The sequence below is a fragment of the Dama dama genome, chromosome 17, assembly GCF_033118175.1.
Source record: "Dama dama isolate Ldn47 chromosome 17, ASM3311817v1, whole genome shotgun sequence".
Classification (NCBI taxonomy): Eukaryota; Metazoa; Chordata; class Mammalia; order Artiodactyla; family Cervidae; genus Dama; species Dama dama.
The window spans coordinates 24,038,545-24,052,467 of NC_083697.1; the positions used below are offsets into that span (position 1 = coordinate 24,038,545).

General features: G+C 45.3%; 1 protein-coding gene across 6 annotated transcripts in view; it reads left to right on the forward strand.

Moving 5' to 3' along the window:
* Positions 1-13,923, forward strand: part of LEF1 (lymphoid enhancer binding factor 1) — a 121,583-nt gene that overhangs the window by 94,082 nt on the left and 13,578 nt on the right. For all 6 annotated transcript variants that reach the window (XM_061164235.1, XM_061164236.1, XM_061164233.1 and 3 more), the window contains 2 exons: positions 8,271-8,378; positions 13,207-13,255. In XM_061164235.1, coding sequence (XP_061020218.1) covers positions 8,271-8,378; positions 13,207-13,255 — 157 coding nt within the window. The remainder of the gene's footprint in view (positions 1-8,270; positions 8,379-13,206; positions 13,256-13,923) is intronic.

The window sequence follows — 13,923 nt, forward strand, 5'->3', positions numbered from 1 at the left end:
GGCGGTGTGACTCTCCCTCTCTCCCCCGTCAGTGGGTAGAGGCGGTGTGACTCTCCCTCGCTCTCCCGTCAGTGGGCAGAGGCGGTGTGACTCTCCCTCTCTCTCCCGTTCAGTGGGCAGAGGTGGTGTGACTCTCCCTCGCTCTCCCGTCAGTGGGCAGAGGCGGTGTGACTCTCCATCGCTCTCCCGTCAGTGGGCAGGGGCGGTGTGACTCTCCCTCTCTCTCCCGTTCAGTGGGCAGAGGCGGTGTGACTCTCGCTCGCTCTCCCGTCAGTGGGCAGAGGCGGTGTGACTCTCGCTCGCTCTCCCGTCAGTGGTCAGAGGCGGTGTGACTCTCCCTCGCTCTCCCGTCAGTGGGCAGAGGCGGTGTGACTCTCCCTCGCTCTCCCGTCAGTGGGCAGAGGCGGTGTGACTCTCCCTCTCTCTCCCGTCAGTGGGCAGAGGCGGTGTGACTCTCCCTCTCTCTCCCGACAGTGGGCAGAGGCGGTGTGACTCTCCCTCGCTCTCCCGTCAGTGGGCAGAGGCGGTGTGACTCTCGCTCGCTCTCCCGTCAGTGGGCAGAGGCGGTGTGACTCTCCCTCTCTCCCCCGTCAGTGGGCAGAGGCGGTGTGACTCTCGCTCGCTCTCCCGTCAGTGGGCAGAGGCGGTGTGACTCTCGCTCGCTCTCCCGTCAGTGGGCAGAGGCGGTGTGACTCTCGCTCGCTCTCCCGTCAGTGGGCAGAGGCGGTGTGACTCTCGCTCTCTCTCCCGTCAGTGGGCAGAGGCGGTGTGACTCTCGCTCGCTCTCCCGTCAGTGGGCAGAGGCGGTGTGACTCTCGCTCGCTCTCCAGTCAGTGGGCAGAGGCGGTGTGACTCTCGCTCGCTCTCCCGTCAGTGGGCAGAGGCGGTGTGACTCTCCCTCTCTCTCCCGTCAGTGGGCAGAGGCGGTGTGACTCTCCCTCTCTCTCCCGTCAGTGGGCAGAGGCGGTGTGACTCTCACTCGCTCTCCCGTCAGTGGGCAGAGGCGGTGTGACTCTCCCTCTCTCTCCCGTCAGTGGGCAGAGGCGGTGTGACTCTCCCTCTCTCTCCCGTCAGTGGGCAGAGGCGGTGTGACTCTCCCTCTCTCTCCCGTTCAGTGAGCAGAGGCGGTGTGACACTCTCTCGCTCGCCCGTCAGTGGGCAGAAGCGGTGTGACTCTCCCTCTCTCCCCCGTCAGTGGGCAGAGGCGGTGTGACTCTCCCTCTCTCTCCCGTCAGTGGGCAGAGGCGGTGTGACTCTCACTCGCTCTCCCATCAGTGGGCAGAGGTGGTGTGACTCTCGCTCGCTCTCCCGTCAGTGGGCAGAGGTGGTGTGACTCTCCCTCTCTCTCCCGTCAGTGGGCAGAGGCGGTGTGACTCTAGCTCGCTCTCCCATCAGTGGGCAGAGGCGGTGTGACTCTCCCTGTGTCTCCCGTTCAGTGGGCAGAGGCGGTGTGACTCTCCCTCTCTCTCCCATCAGTGGGCAGAGGCGGTGTGACTCTCCCTGCCTCTCCCGTTCAGTGGGCAGAGGCGGTGTGACTCTCCCTCTCTCCCCCGTCAGTGGGCAGAGGCGGTGTGACTCTCGCTTGCTCTCCCATCAGTGGGCAGAGGCGGTGTGACTCTCCCTCGCTCTCCCGTCAGTGGGCAGAGGCAGTGTGACTCTCCCTCTCTCTCCCGTCAGTGGGCAGAGGCGGTGTGACTCTCCCTCTCTCTCCCGTCAGTGGGCAGAGGTGGTGTGACTCTCGCTCGCTCTCCCGTCAGTGGGCAGAGGCGGTGTGACTCTCCCTCTCTCCCCCGTCAGTGGGCAGAGGCGGTGTGACTCTCGCTCGCTCTCCCGTCAGTGGGCAGAGGCGGTGTGACTCTCGCTCGCTCTCCCGTCAGTGGGCAGAGGCGGTGTGACTCTCCCTCTCTCTCCCGTCAGTGGGCAGGGGCGGTGTGACTCTCGCTCGCTTCCCCGTCAGTGGGCAGAGGCGGTGTGACTCTCCCTCTCTCTCCCGTTCAGTGGGCAGAGGCGGTGTGACTCTCCCTCGCTCTCCCGTCAGTGGGCAGAGGCGGTGTGACTCTCACTCGCTCTCCCGTCAGTGGGCAGAGGCGGTGTGACTCTCCCTCACTCTCCCGTCAGTGGGCAGAGGCGGTGTGACTCTCCCTCTCTCTCCCGTCAGTGGGCAGAGGCGGTGTGACTCTCGCTCGCTCTCCCGTCAGTGGGCAGAGGCGGTGTGACTCTCCCTCTCTCTCCCGTCAGTGGGCAGAGGCGGTGTGACTCTCCCTCTCTCTCCCGTTCAGTGGGCAGAGGCGGTGTGACTCTCGCTCGCTCTCCCGTCAGTGGGCAGAGGCGGTGTGACTCTCCCTCGCTCTCCCGTCAGTGGGCAGAGGCGGTGTGACTCTCACTTGCTCTCCCATCAGTGGGCAGAAGCGGTGTGACTCTTGCTCTCTCTCCCGTCAGTGGGCAGGGGCGGTGTGACTCTCCCTCTCTCTCCCGTCAGTAGGCAGGGGCGGTGTGACTCTCCCTCTCTCTCCCGTTCAGTGGGCAGAGGCGGTGTGACTCTCGCTCGCTCTCCCGTCAGTGGGCAGAGGTGGTGTGACTCTCACTCGCTCTCCCATCAGTGGGCAGAGGCGGTGTGACTCTCGCTCGCTCTCCCGTCAGTGGGCAGAGGCGGTGTGACTCTCCCTCTCTCTCCCGTCAGTGGGCAGAGGCGGTGTGACTCTCCCTCTCTCTCCCGTCAGTGGGCAGAGGCGGTGTGACTCTCCCTCTCTCTCCCGTCAGTGGGCAGAGGCGGTGTGACTCTCCCTCTCTCTCCCGTCAGTGGGCAGAGGCAGTGTGATTCTTCCTTCTTTCCTATTTAGTGGGCAGAAGCAGTGAGACTCTTCCTGCCTCACTGTCCACTGCTCTGCAGACATGCCTTCTTAGGCTCAACTTGACTCATTCTTATTACTCTGCTGGGACAAAGATTGTGTCAGGTAACTTCTTTCAGGCGTTGTATTTTTTCTGTCACTTCCCCATCTCCCCTCCCTCCCTCCTTCCTTTTTTTTTTTTTTTTGTTGAAGTGTATTACTTGATCTGCCTTTAGGCTCAGGCCAAGTTCCAGTGAGTGTCACGGTTCTTAACTTTATACTCTGCACTTCTAAAGCAATTAAATCATTGTCCTATCAACTTAGAGGCCCTGGCCTTCAAGGGGCAGTTTGAAAGAAGTGGAGTCCATTGCCCTGCCTGTGGGTCCCACCACCTCTGGACTGGAGACTGGCGTGGAGGACGGGATGAGGCCGCAGGTGCTCTAGTGCTCTCTTTGAGGTGAGGCCCTCCTCCTCTCCATGGGCAAGGACAGCAGGTGTCTGTGCTCTCGAGGGGGCATGTCCCCATTGTGCTGTCGGGTCTGTGTCTTGACCACTGGACCGCGGTCCTCGAGGACAGCCTCTTGTTGCTCACTGGCCTCTCTCGCTCACTTCTCCTTCCTTTTTCCAGTACAGTCATATCTTTCTTTCCATCATTTAAAAAAACAAGAAGAGAGTAACTAAAATCAATATGCACAGTAGACATGAGTGAGAAAGAACCACCCAGCCTTTAACAGGAAGTGAAATGGAAGCAGCACACCCTAGAATCGGGAGCGCTGGAGAGGAAGCGGGCCTCCCCCAGAGTGCGCGCGGGCACACTTGTGTGCGGGCGCGAGTGGTGTGGCCTCCAGCCCCAGCCTCCTACAGCCGCTGCCCCTGCGCCATCGCCTCTGGCCAGAGGGTCCTCCAGAGCGCAGCCAGTTGTCTGGGAGTTGCTGACAACAGATCCTGGCATTTGGAAAGTAGGAGGACGTACTGAGAAACTGCTCACTGGGGGCCTGGGGCAAGTTTTATGTAAAAACACACAAAGTGCCAATGTTGTTGTTCAGTCACGCAGTCGTGTCCAACTCTGTGCAACCGCATGGACTGCAGCACACCAGGCTTCCCTGTCCCTCACCATATCCCAAAGTTTGCCCAAGTTCATGTCCATTGCATCGGTGATGCCATCCAGCCATCACATCCTCTGATGTCCTCTTCTGCCCTCGATCTTTCTCAGCATCAGGAACTTTTTCAGTGAGTCAGCGGTTAACAACAGATAACCAAAATTGTGGAGCTTCAGCTTCAGCATCTGTTCTTCCAGTGAATATTCAGGGTTTATTTCCCTTAGGATTGACTGGTTTGATCTCCTTGCTGTCCACGGGACTCTCAGGAGTCTTCTCCAGCACCACAGTTCAAAGGCATCAATTCTTTGACATTCTGCCTTCTTTTTTCTTCTTAGAAGAAATGTAGTAGCCCTCATAGTCAACAAAATAGTCTGAAATGCAATTCTTGGGTGCATTCTCAAAAATGACAGGATGATCCCTGTTCGTTTCCAAGGCAAACCATTCAATATCACAGTAATCCAAGTCTATGCCCCAAACAGTAATGCTGAAGAAGCTGAATTTGAATGGTTCTATGAAGACCTATAAGACCTTCTAGAAGTAACATCCAAAAAAGATATCTTTTTGATTATAGGGGACTGGAATGCAAAAGTAGGAGTTCAAGAAATAACCTGGAATAACAGGCAGAATTGCCCTTGGAGTACAGAATGAAGCAGAGCACAGGCTAACAGAGTTTTGCCAAGAGGACACACTAGTCATAGCAAACACCCTCTTCCAACAACACAAGAGAAGACTCTACACATGGACATCACCAGATGGTCAATACCAAAATCAGATTGATTATGTTCTTTGCAGCCAAAGATAGAGAAGCTCTATACTGTCAGCAAAAACAAGACCAGGAGCTGACTCTGGCTTAGATCATGAACTCCTTATTGCCAAATTCAGACTTAAATTGAAGTAGGGAAAACCATTGGACCATTCAGGTATGACCTAAATCAAATCCCTTATGATTATACAGTGGAAGTAACAAATAGATTCAAGGTATTAAATCTGATAGAGTGCTTGAAGAACAATGGACGGAGGTTTGTGACATTGTACAGGAGGCAGTGATCAAGACCATCCCCAAGGAAAAGAAATGCAAAAAGGCAAAATGGTTGTCTGAGGAGGCCTTACAAATAGCTGTGAAAAGGAGAGAAACTAAAGGCAAAGGAGGAAAGGGAAGATATACCCATTTGAATGCAGAGTTCCAAAGAATAGCTAGGAGAGATAAGAAAGCCTTCCTCAGTGATCAGTGCAAAGCAATAGAGGAAAACAATAGAATGGGAAAGACTAGAGATCTCTTCAAGAAAATTAAAGATACCCAGGAAATACTTCATGCAAAGATGGGCACAGCAAAGGACAGAAATGGTAGGAACCTAACAGAAGCAGAAGATATTAAGAGGTGGCAAGAATACACAAAAGAACTATACAGAAAAGATCTTCATGACCCAGATAACCACAATGGTGTGATCACCCACCTAGAACCAGATATCCTGGAATGTGAAGTCAAGTGGGCCTTTAGGAAGCATCACTATGAACAAAGCTCGTGGAGGTGATGGAATTCCAGTTGAACTATTTCAAGTCCTAAAAGATGATGCTGTGAAAGTGCTGCACTCAATATGCCAGCAAATTTGGAAAACTCAGCAGTGGCCACAGGACTGGAAAAGGCCAGTTTTCATTTCAATCCCAAAGAAAGGCAATGCCAAAGAATGTTCAAACTACTGCACAGTTGCACTCATCTCACATGCTAGCAAAGTAATGCTCAAAATTCTCCAAGCCAGGCTTCAACAGTACATGAGCCATGAACTTCCACGATGTTCAAACTGGATTTAGAAAAGGCAGAAGAACCAGAGATCAAATTGCCAACATCTGCTGGACCATCAAAAAAGCAAGGAGTTCCAGAAAAACATCTGCTTTATTGACTACGCCAAAGCCTTTGACTGTGTGGATCACAATAAACTATGGAAAACTCTTTAAGAGATGGGACTACCAGACCACATGATCTGCCTCTTGAGAAATCTGTATGCAGATGAAGAAGCAACAGTTAGAACTGGACAAGGAACAACAGACTGGTTCCAAATCAGGAAAGGAGTACATCAAGGCTATATATTGTCACCCTGCTTATTTAACTTATATGCAGAGTACATCATGTGAAATCTCGTCTGGATGAAGCACAAGCTGGAATCAAGATTACTGGAAGAAATATCAATAACTTCAGATACTCATATGACACCACCCTTATGGCAGAAAGTGAAGAAAAACTAAAAGAGCCTCTTGATGAAAGTGAAAGAGGAGCGTGAAAAAGTTGGCTTAAAACTCAACATTCAGAAAATTAAGATCATGGCATCTGGTCCCATCACTTCCCCATCATGGCAAATGGATGGGGAAAACAATGGAAGCAGTGAGAGACTTTGTTTTTTGGGGCTCCAAAATCACTACATACGGTGACTGTAGCCATGAAATTAAAAGATGCTCCTTGGAAGAAAAGTTGTGACCAACCTAGATAGCATATTAAAAAGCAGAGACATACTTTGCCAACAAAGATTTGTCTACTCAAAGTTATTGTTTTTCCAGTAGTCATGTTATGGATGTGAGAGTTTGACTGTAAAGAAAGCTGAGCAGTGAAGAATTGGTGCTTTTGAACTGTGGTGTTGGAGAAGACTCTTGAGAGTCCCTTGAACTGCAAGGAGATCCAACAAGTCCATCCTAAAGGAAATCAGCCCTGAATATTCATTGGAAGGACTGATGCTGAAGCTGAAACTCCAATCCTTTGGCCACCTGATGTGAAGAACTGACTCATTTGAAAAGACTCTGATGCTGGGAAAGATTGAAGACAGGAGAAGGGGATGACAGAGGATGAAATGGTTGGATGGCATCACCGACTTGATGGAGATGAGTTTGAGTAAGCTCCAAGAGTTGGTGATGGACAGGGAAGCCTGGCGTGCTGCAGTCCATGGGGTTGCAAAGTTAGACACAACTGAACGACTGAACTGCCTTCTTTGTGGTCCGGCTCTCACAACGTACATGACCATTAGGAAGACTATAGCCTTGACTGTATGGACCTTTGTTGGCAGAGTAATGTTTCTGCTTTTCAACACACTGTCTAGGTTTGTCATCGCTTTCCTGCCAAGAAGCCTTTGTCTTCTGATTTCATGACTGCAGTCACTGTCCGCAGTGATTTTTGGAGACCTAGAAGAGGAAACCTGGCACTATTTCCACCTTTTCCGCTTCTATTTGCCACACAGTAATGAGCCTGGATGTCATGATCTTAGTTTTTTTAATATTTAGTTTTAAGCTGGCTCTTTGAATCTACTCCTTTACCCTCACCAAGAGGCTCTTTAGTTCCTCTTCACTTTCTGCCATTAAGATGACATCGTCTCCTATCTGAGGTTGTTGATGTTTCTCCTGCCTGTCTTGACTCCAGCTTGTATCTCATCCAGCCCAGCATTTCTCATGATGTGCTCAGTGTATAGTTGAAACAAACAGGGTAACAGCAGACAGCCCTGCTGTACCCCTTTTTCAATCTTAAACCAGTCAGTTATTCCGTACAAGGTTCAGGCTGCTTAAAATCCCAAACAGTGCCTTGCTGTTTTGCTCTGTATGGTCTATAAATATCTGTTACCTAAAGGGAAATGGAAAATTTGCAAGGTGTCAAGTGATGCATTCTCCAAATTAGCTCCTACAGTCTGCAAGTGTAGATGTCAGAGTAAATTTAGGCCATGCTCCTTGTTTTCCATCAGAAGACCAAAACACAAAGTGTGCGTGGTGATTATACAGTGTTATCTGTGTTCTCCCTGTGGACAGAAAGTCTTTATATAAATGTGAAGTAAGGGTGAAAAGACTGAGACAGACTGACTTTTGATGTCTGGCTTTATAGACAGGATCATATGATGAAGGTTTCAGATTCCTCATATGACAGAGTGGGAGTGTGTGCATGTGAGGTGAGGAGATACCTGTGTGGAAAAGACCTGTGGAAATTTTGCATTAATAAATAGCACTTGGACTCAATGGCAGAATATGCCACAAGCTATGAAAAAGGGGTAAGTTGGGTGTTGAAGCTTACTGGTGAACATTCTCTTTAACTGGTCCTGGAGAAGAGAAAGGCTGGGCAAGAGGCCATTTCATTTTGGATACGTGGACAGGTTTCATGTAATGTGAGAGCAGGACAGGAAAACCAAAGTTTGAATCTCATTGCAGCCACCAAACTCCAGAAGGATTTCTGCAACACGTGGTCTTCTGCCATTTAAAAATCAAAGTTTACATTCTTAACATTTCCATTCTTCACTGTCTGAAATATGAAATATATAATACTATTGCTATTTTGCTTTTACTTGATTTTTTCCCCTCCGTCCTTTTTGTTTTTCAGTGGCATGCCCTCTCTCGTGAAGAGCAGGCTAAATATTATGAATTAGCGCGGAAGGAAAGACAGCTACATATGCAGCTCTATCCAGGCTGGTCTGCAAGAGACAATTATGTAAGCACCTTCTACACACCGACAGCTCTCTCTTCTCACGTTTTCTCTCCCTGTGTTGCTCTCATAAGGGAAATGTGTTGTAGAGTGTAACTAATGCTGGCATTGTTTTCTGTTTTTGAAAGTTACTGAACTTTATAATAAAGACTTCATGGTTATATTTCATTTTGAAAATTGCACTGTCATAATTTTTTGGCTATATGCTAATGACATCTTAAAGTAAAATTTTTTAATCAGAAAAATCCTTATCATTAAAATGTTGGTGAAAAGATTGTTTTTAAAGCCCACAATCTCATCATGTAAATAATGAGATTATTATTATTAATAACTAGTTAACTATCTTCCAGTATATTTTCTGTGCGTATTTTTTTCATTTTTATTTGGATGTGTGTTTGAGGGTGGGTGGGTGGGTGTGTATATACATACACTTTTGTACCATGCTGCTTGCTCTTGTATACAATAAGCATTTTTCTGTTATGGCATAGTGTTTCTGTATGTAAGTTTTAATAGGTGTACAATATTCATTGAGTGAATGTCACAATTAACCATTTTTCCCCTGCTTTTTAGATATTTGCTATTTTTTTTAATAAGTGGAAATAATCCTACAATGAACTGTGCATAATAACAGGTTTTTTTTTCCTGTATTTAGGACTTATTTTTGTAGGATAGATTCAAAGTAGTGAAATTGTTGAGTACAGATTATAAAGGCTTTTGATATATATTGTCAGATTTCTTTCCAAAAAGAATTATGTTATTTTACACTTATTACAGTGTATTCATGTGACTGTTTTGCCACAGACTAATTAGAACTAGGTAAAAATCCACTTTTTTGTTTCATATTAGTATACCCTGATGTCCATTATATATTTTATTTAGATGGAGTAGGTATTATCATAATTTTAAGTTGTATGAATTTTATTGGCAAAAAAACACGTCATTTTTATTTCCAGTTATTTTATTACTTTATACTTTGAACATCTTGTTCTTGTCTTGACACAGCAAAAACTACTTCTGAGAAAGAATATTGTAAGTGATATCAGTTGTATCATATTTTATAGAGGGGAATGTTTTTGATCACTTAAGCTCTTAATTTAAAAATCTGAAGATTATTTTCATGTTTCTTGTGAAACATTCAAAGTACCAGCTAGGGCAGTCTTCTTATTAGATGTAGTTGTCCTTTTTAAGAATGGTGAAGTCATGAATCAACATGTAAATTAACATGTGGTCATTGCTGTAGATGAGCCTGTGGGGCCACAAGTATGAGGTCGTACATCCCATATAATGAGGCACAGAGAACTTTGGGAACACATTGTCTCCTGTAACATGTTGGAAGAAAAAGCCCCTACTGGTCAGAATTTGGAGCTTCCTCATTGGATACAAGTATGACATAGGAAGTAAGAGTCCCACTGTTTGTGACTTGGGAGCAACAGCTTCATCAACTCTCCTGGATTGCTGTCTTGGTTGTTTTAGTAACTGCCGCATGCCAATTGTCTAGAACTGTCTTAAATACTTTGTGTGTTGTTTTCTAGTCCTTAGGATAATCCTGTGACATAAACAGTATTGTTGGATTTTACAGATGAGGGAAATTGAAGAGTCAAGAGGTTAGGTAACTTGTCTGGGGCTATGTAGTGGCTAAGCTGCAAGGAACACCCAAGTCCCCAGACTGCACAGTCTATGCCATTTCCCTCCTCCAGACAGACCATCTCAGTCTTCCAGGGCCTCCTCAGGAAGACAGCTTTAGTTGAGTTTTCTCTCAGAACTGGGCTTCTGTTCTCTGGACTATAGTATTTTCTGGATACAGCCTCTGTGATGCCCTTTAAGTGGCAAGATCAATCCCCTACCTAAAGGGTTTCAGTCCTAATGTATACTCCTTTAACCCTGTCCTGGGTCTCTTCTGGATCTGGTTGGCCTGTAGGGAAGAATGGTCTTCCTTCTTTGAACCCCCTGGGAGAGCTTTGCTGTGCTGTGAATTTACATAGATTTAGTGTCGCATGTTGAATGTCTTTCTTTTTTTCTTTTTATGTTACTGAAGTATAGTTGATTTACAGTGTTAATTTCTGTTGTACAGCACAGTGATTCAGTTACGTGTGTCTGTGTGTGTGTATATATATACTTTTTTATATTCTTTTCCATTATGGTTTATCACAGGCTACTGAATATAGTTCCCTGCACTATACAACAGGACCTGGTTGTTTATCCATCTTCTATAGTTTGCATCTGTCCCAAACAACCAATCCTTTCCTTCCCCACCCCACCCACCTTGGTAACCTAAGGTCTGTTCTGTATGTCTATGAGTTTATTTCTGTTTCATAGATATGTTCATTTGTGTTGTATTTTAGATTCTACATACAAGTGATATCATGTCTTTGAATGAAGTTTCTGTTTCTGATCCTTAAAGAGTGAGTTGCCACTTATAAAAAGAGATAAAAGAAACATGTTCTTTTTCTCTCTCTACCCTTCTCTCCATGTGGAGAGATAGGAAGTAGTTTTTAAGGAAGACCAGTGTAATGTGAATTTACCTTTAAAGATTTTCCTTGGCACAACTTTTAAAGGAAATTGTTTGCACAATCTGATTTTTAGGATCTCTTTGAATGAAGGGAAACCCCAGCTTTGTAACTTAAAATTTTTATAATAATCAAAATAAGCGTGTTAATTACTAAGGCAAAGAGAAGTCAATCAAGTGGTATCAATTTAGCTAAAGATATTACAGAGTATTCTTAGGAGTACAAGAATACAGTCTAAATAAGATATATGTCCTGTATCTTAGCTTTTCATTGTCAGAATGCTATCTTAATGCTCACTGAGATCATATTAAATATATATCTCAATATTTTATAATAAAATGCCCTAAGGCATCACAGATTGTATAGCTTCAATTTGTTTTTATAACTTCCATTTTTTGTAACTGGTTTTCATAAATCAACAGTGAACATATATTCTTAGGTGTAGTGTTATATTTGTATTATTGGGGCTTTTAAATGTAGTGCTTAAAACCCCAGTACTATTTATGATTTTCATGAAAAGTTTATTTACTACACATGAAATTGTTTGTTTTTGTGTTAATTAACATAAATATATCCAAACTCCTTAAGTCTTTTTGTCTACCATAAATGTAAGTTCTCTTGAAGCATAGATGTATTCCTATAGTACATGTGATTTCACAAAAGCAACATTAGTCTGACATGTCAGGCCACAGTTGCATGTTCTAAGCACGTGCTAGGCATGTGCTGGGTGGCAGAGATGAGCTGAGATTCAGGCAGTGCTAACAGCCTGTGGTAAGGGGCCCAGGGACACAGCTCATCATGGCCCCTGTAAGGAGTCAGATTATGGTGGGAAGCTCACAGAGAAGAGTCCTAAATGACACAAGATGAATCTTAAAAGGGTGAATGGGAGCTTGGAGGAGGACGAGGTAAGGAAGAAAGCTCCGTGTACATGAAACTACCTTATTGCACCTTCTGAAAACCATAAGTCATTGCATTTGAAAGAGGGACAGTAAATGCCTATGAGAAGCATGTTCTTCCTCTATCTGCTCCCATCTTCCTGGAGTACCTTAATCATCTTAAAAGACGACTCCACTATTTTTGGTATGCTATTTCCCAAGATTACTAATATCAGTTTTTTGCCTTAGTGTTTATGAGGACAGTTTCAGTCAACTTTCCCAAGATCAGGTCATGTGACATGAAAAAAAACTATCTTGAGGTGCATAAAAATACATACTTTTTATATATTTACACAGTATACTCAATATAATCTTATGGTTTTATTTTTTGTGAATGTGATTATTACAGCAGACAAAGAAACTGGATGTGATATGTGTTCTGTTACACTTATTTGAAAAGACCATCCTAATCTAGGTTGGTCATTTACTATGCATATAAGTGGAAATACATACTGTGTCTATGCCTTATTACAATTATTTTTGAGGGGAAAGTAATTGTGAAGAAAAACAGAAAATTAAACCAGTATAAATAGACCTAAAATGTAAATATGTGATTAAGATGATTTTGAAATGTATTTTAAGTTGCAGGCATATTCATGTTGTTATGTCTTTTAGGAAGCAAGGTCTTTAGCTGGCATAAATAAGTCTTTACAATTAACCTTTTGAGTTTTCTCAGGTTCTGTCTTACCCTTCTACTGCTGTCTCAGTTATGTCATGTCTATGCCACAGGGGCTGAAGATCCTGTTAACATTGTGGATTTTTAATTAGATGGTCGAATTCACAGTAAGGAAGATTTATCATTAACTCTACCAGAAGTGGATTCTAAGTGTGATGGTTAGCAATTAAAGGGGTAGCAGAGTACCTCCTTATATGGGCTCTCCTTGAATGGGAGGTGGTGTCTGTGGCCACAGGCCTTCTTGTTGTTGTTGTTGTTGTTTAGCTGCTAAGTCGTGTCCACCTCTCTGCTACCCCATGGACTGTAGCTGCCATGTTCCGCTGTCCATGAGATTTCCCAGACAAGAATACTGGAGTGGGCTGTCATTTCCTTCTCCAGGGGATCTTCCCGACCCAGGGACTGAACCTGTGTCTTCTGCATTGGCATGTGGATTCTTTACCCCTGAACCACCAGGGAAGCCCACCACAGCCCTAGGACATCATTATCCTGTGTGCATGTGGTCACTGCCAACTCAGTACTTATGACATTAAATGTGAAGCTAAAAAGACAAAGGTCACAGATAAGAATTTTTCCTTGCTCTCGGTGTCTAGGTACAGATGGTAAACAGAGATAATGAGGCATCTTGCCTCTGGGCTGACTGCCTGCCTGTCCCTTTGTGTCAAGTTCACCCCTGTGTTCACAGTGCAGCCTGTGACAGTGTGCCTGTCTTCTTCCAGGGTAAGAAAAAGAAGAGGAAGAGAGAGAAGCTGCAGGAATCCACATCAGGTAGGCCCCATGTGACTTTCCAGCCCATTCTCCTGCTTCTGAGGAACGTTTTTAAAGCAGTCTGCATCTTTCTATACACTGCTTTATTCTTCAGCTATACTGTGATTCCTAAACTCGGCTTTTCTTCCTGAAGTTCTTTTAAAATGTTTGAAAGACCTTTCTTTTAAATGTGACTATGTGAAGGTACATCTAAAAATCTCTCCCCCAAGCCCTGTTACCGGGAATCCTCTTCGTTAACTGTGATTGTTTTCTTTTTCCCTTGGTTTTGTTTTTGCTTTTGTTTGTGTCTTCTCTTTGCTTTAACACTTCTGTTCTTCTAGTTGCATAATTCCTCACATGACAGTTTTTACGATGACCCTGTGGTATGCCACCTTGTATCCCCTGGAGATCTGTTCTATGGTTTGGGGTTATTTAAAAATATGAAACGTGATGCTGGGGTTTATCTTTCCTGTCCAGTAATTCAAGGCATCAGTCAGTGAGGTCCTACTTATCTCCCCTTTTCTTTCATTAAAGATAAGGCCTCTACTTGTACTGCACAAATAAAAATGGCTGGTATAAGAACCATAAAAAATAAAGCAAACAGGTCCACATTATATTGTAGCTACTACGTATTTGGAATGTACAAAAACCTCTTCAATAAAAATTTGTTAAAGACACAATTTTCTGCA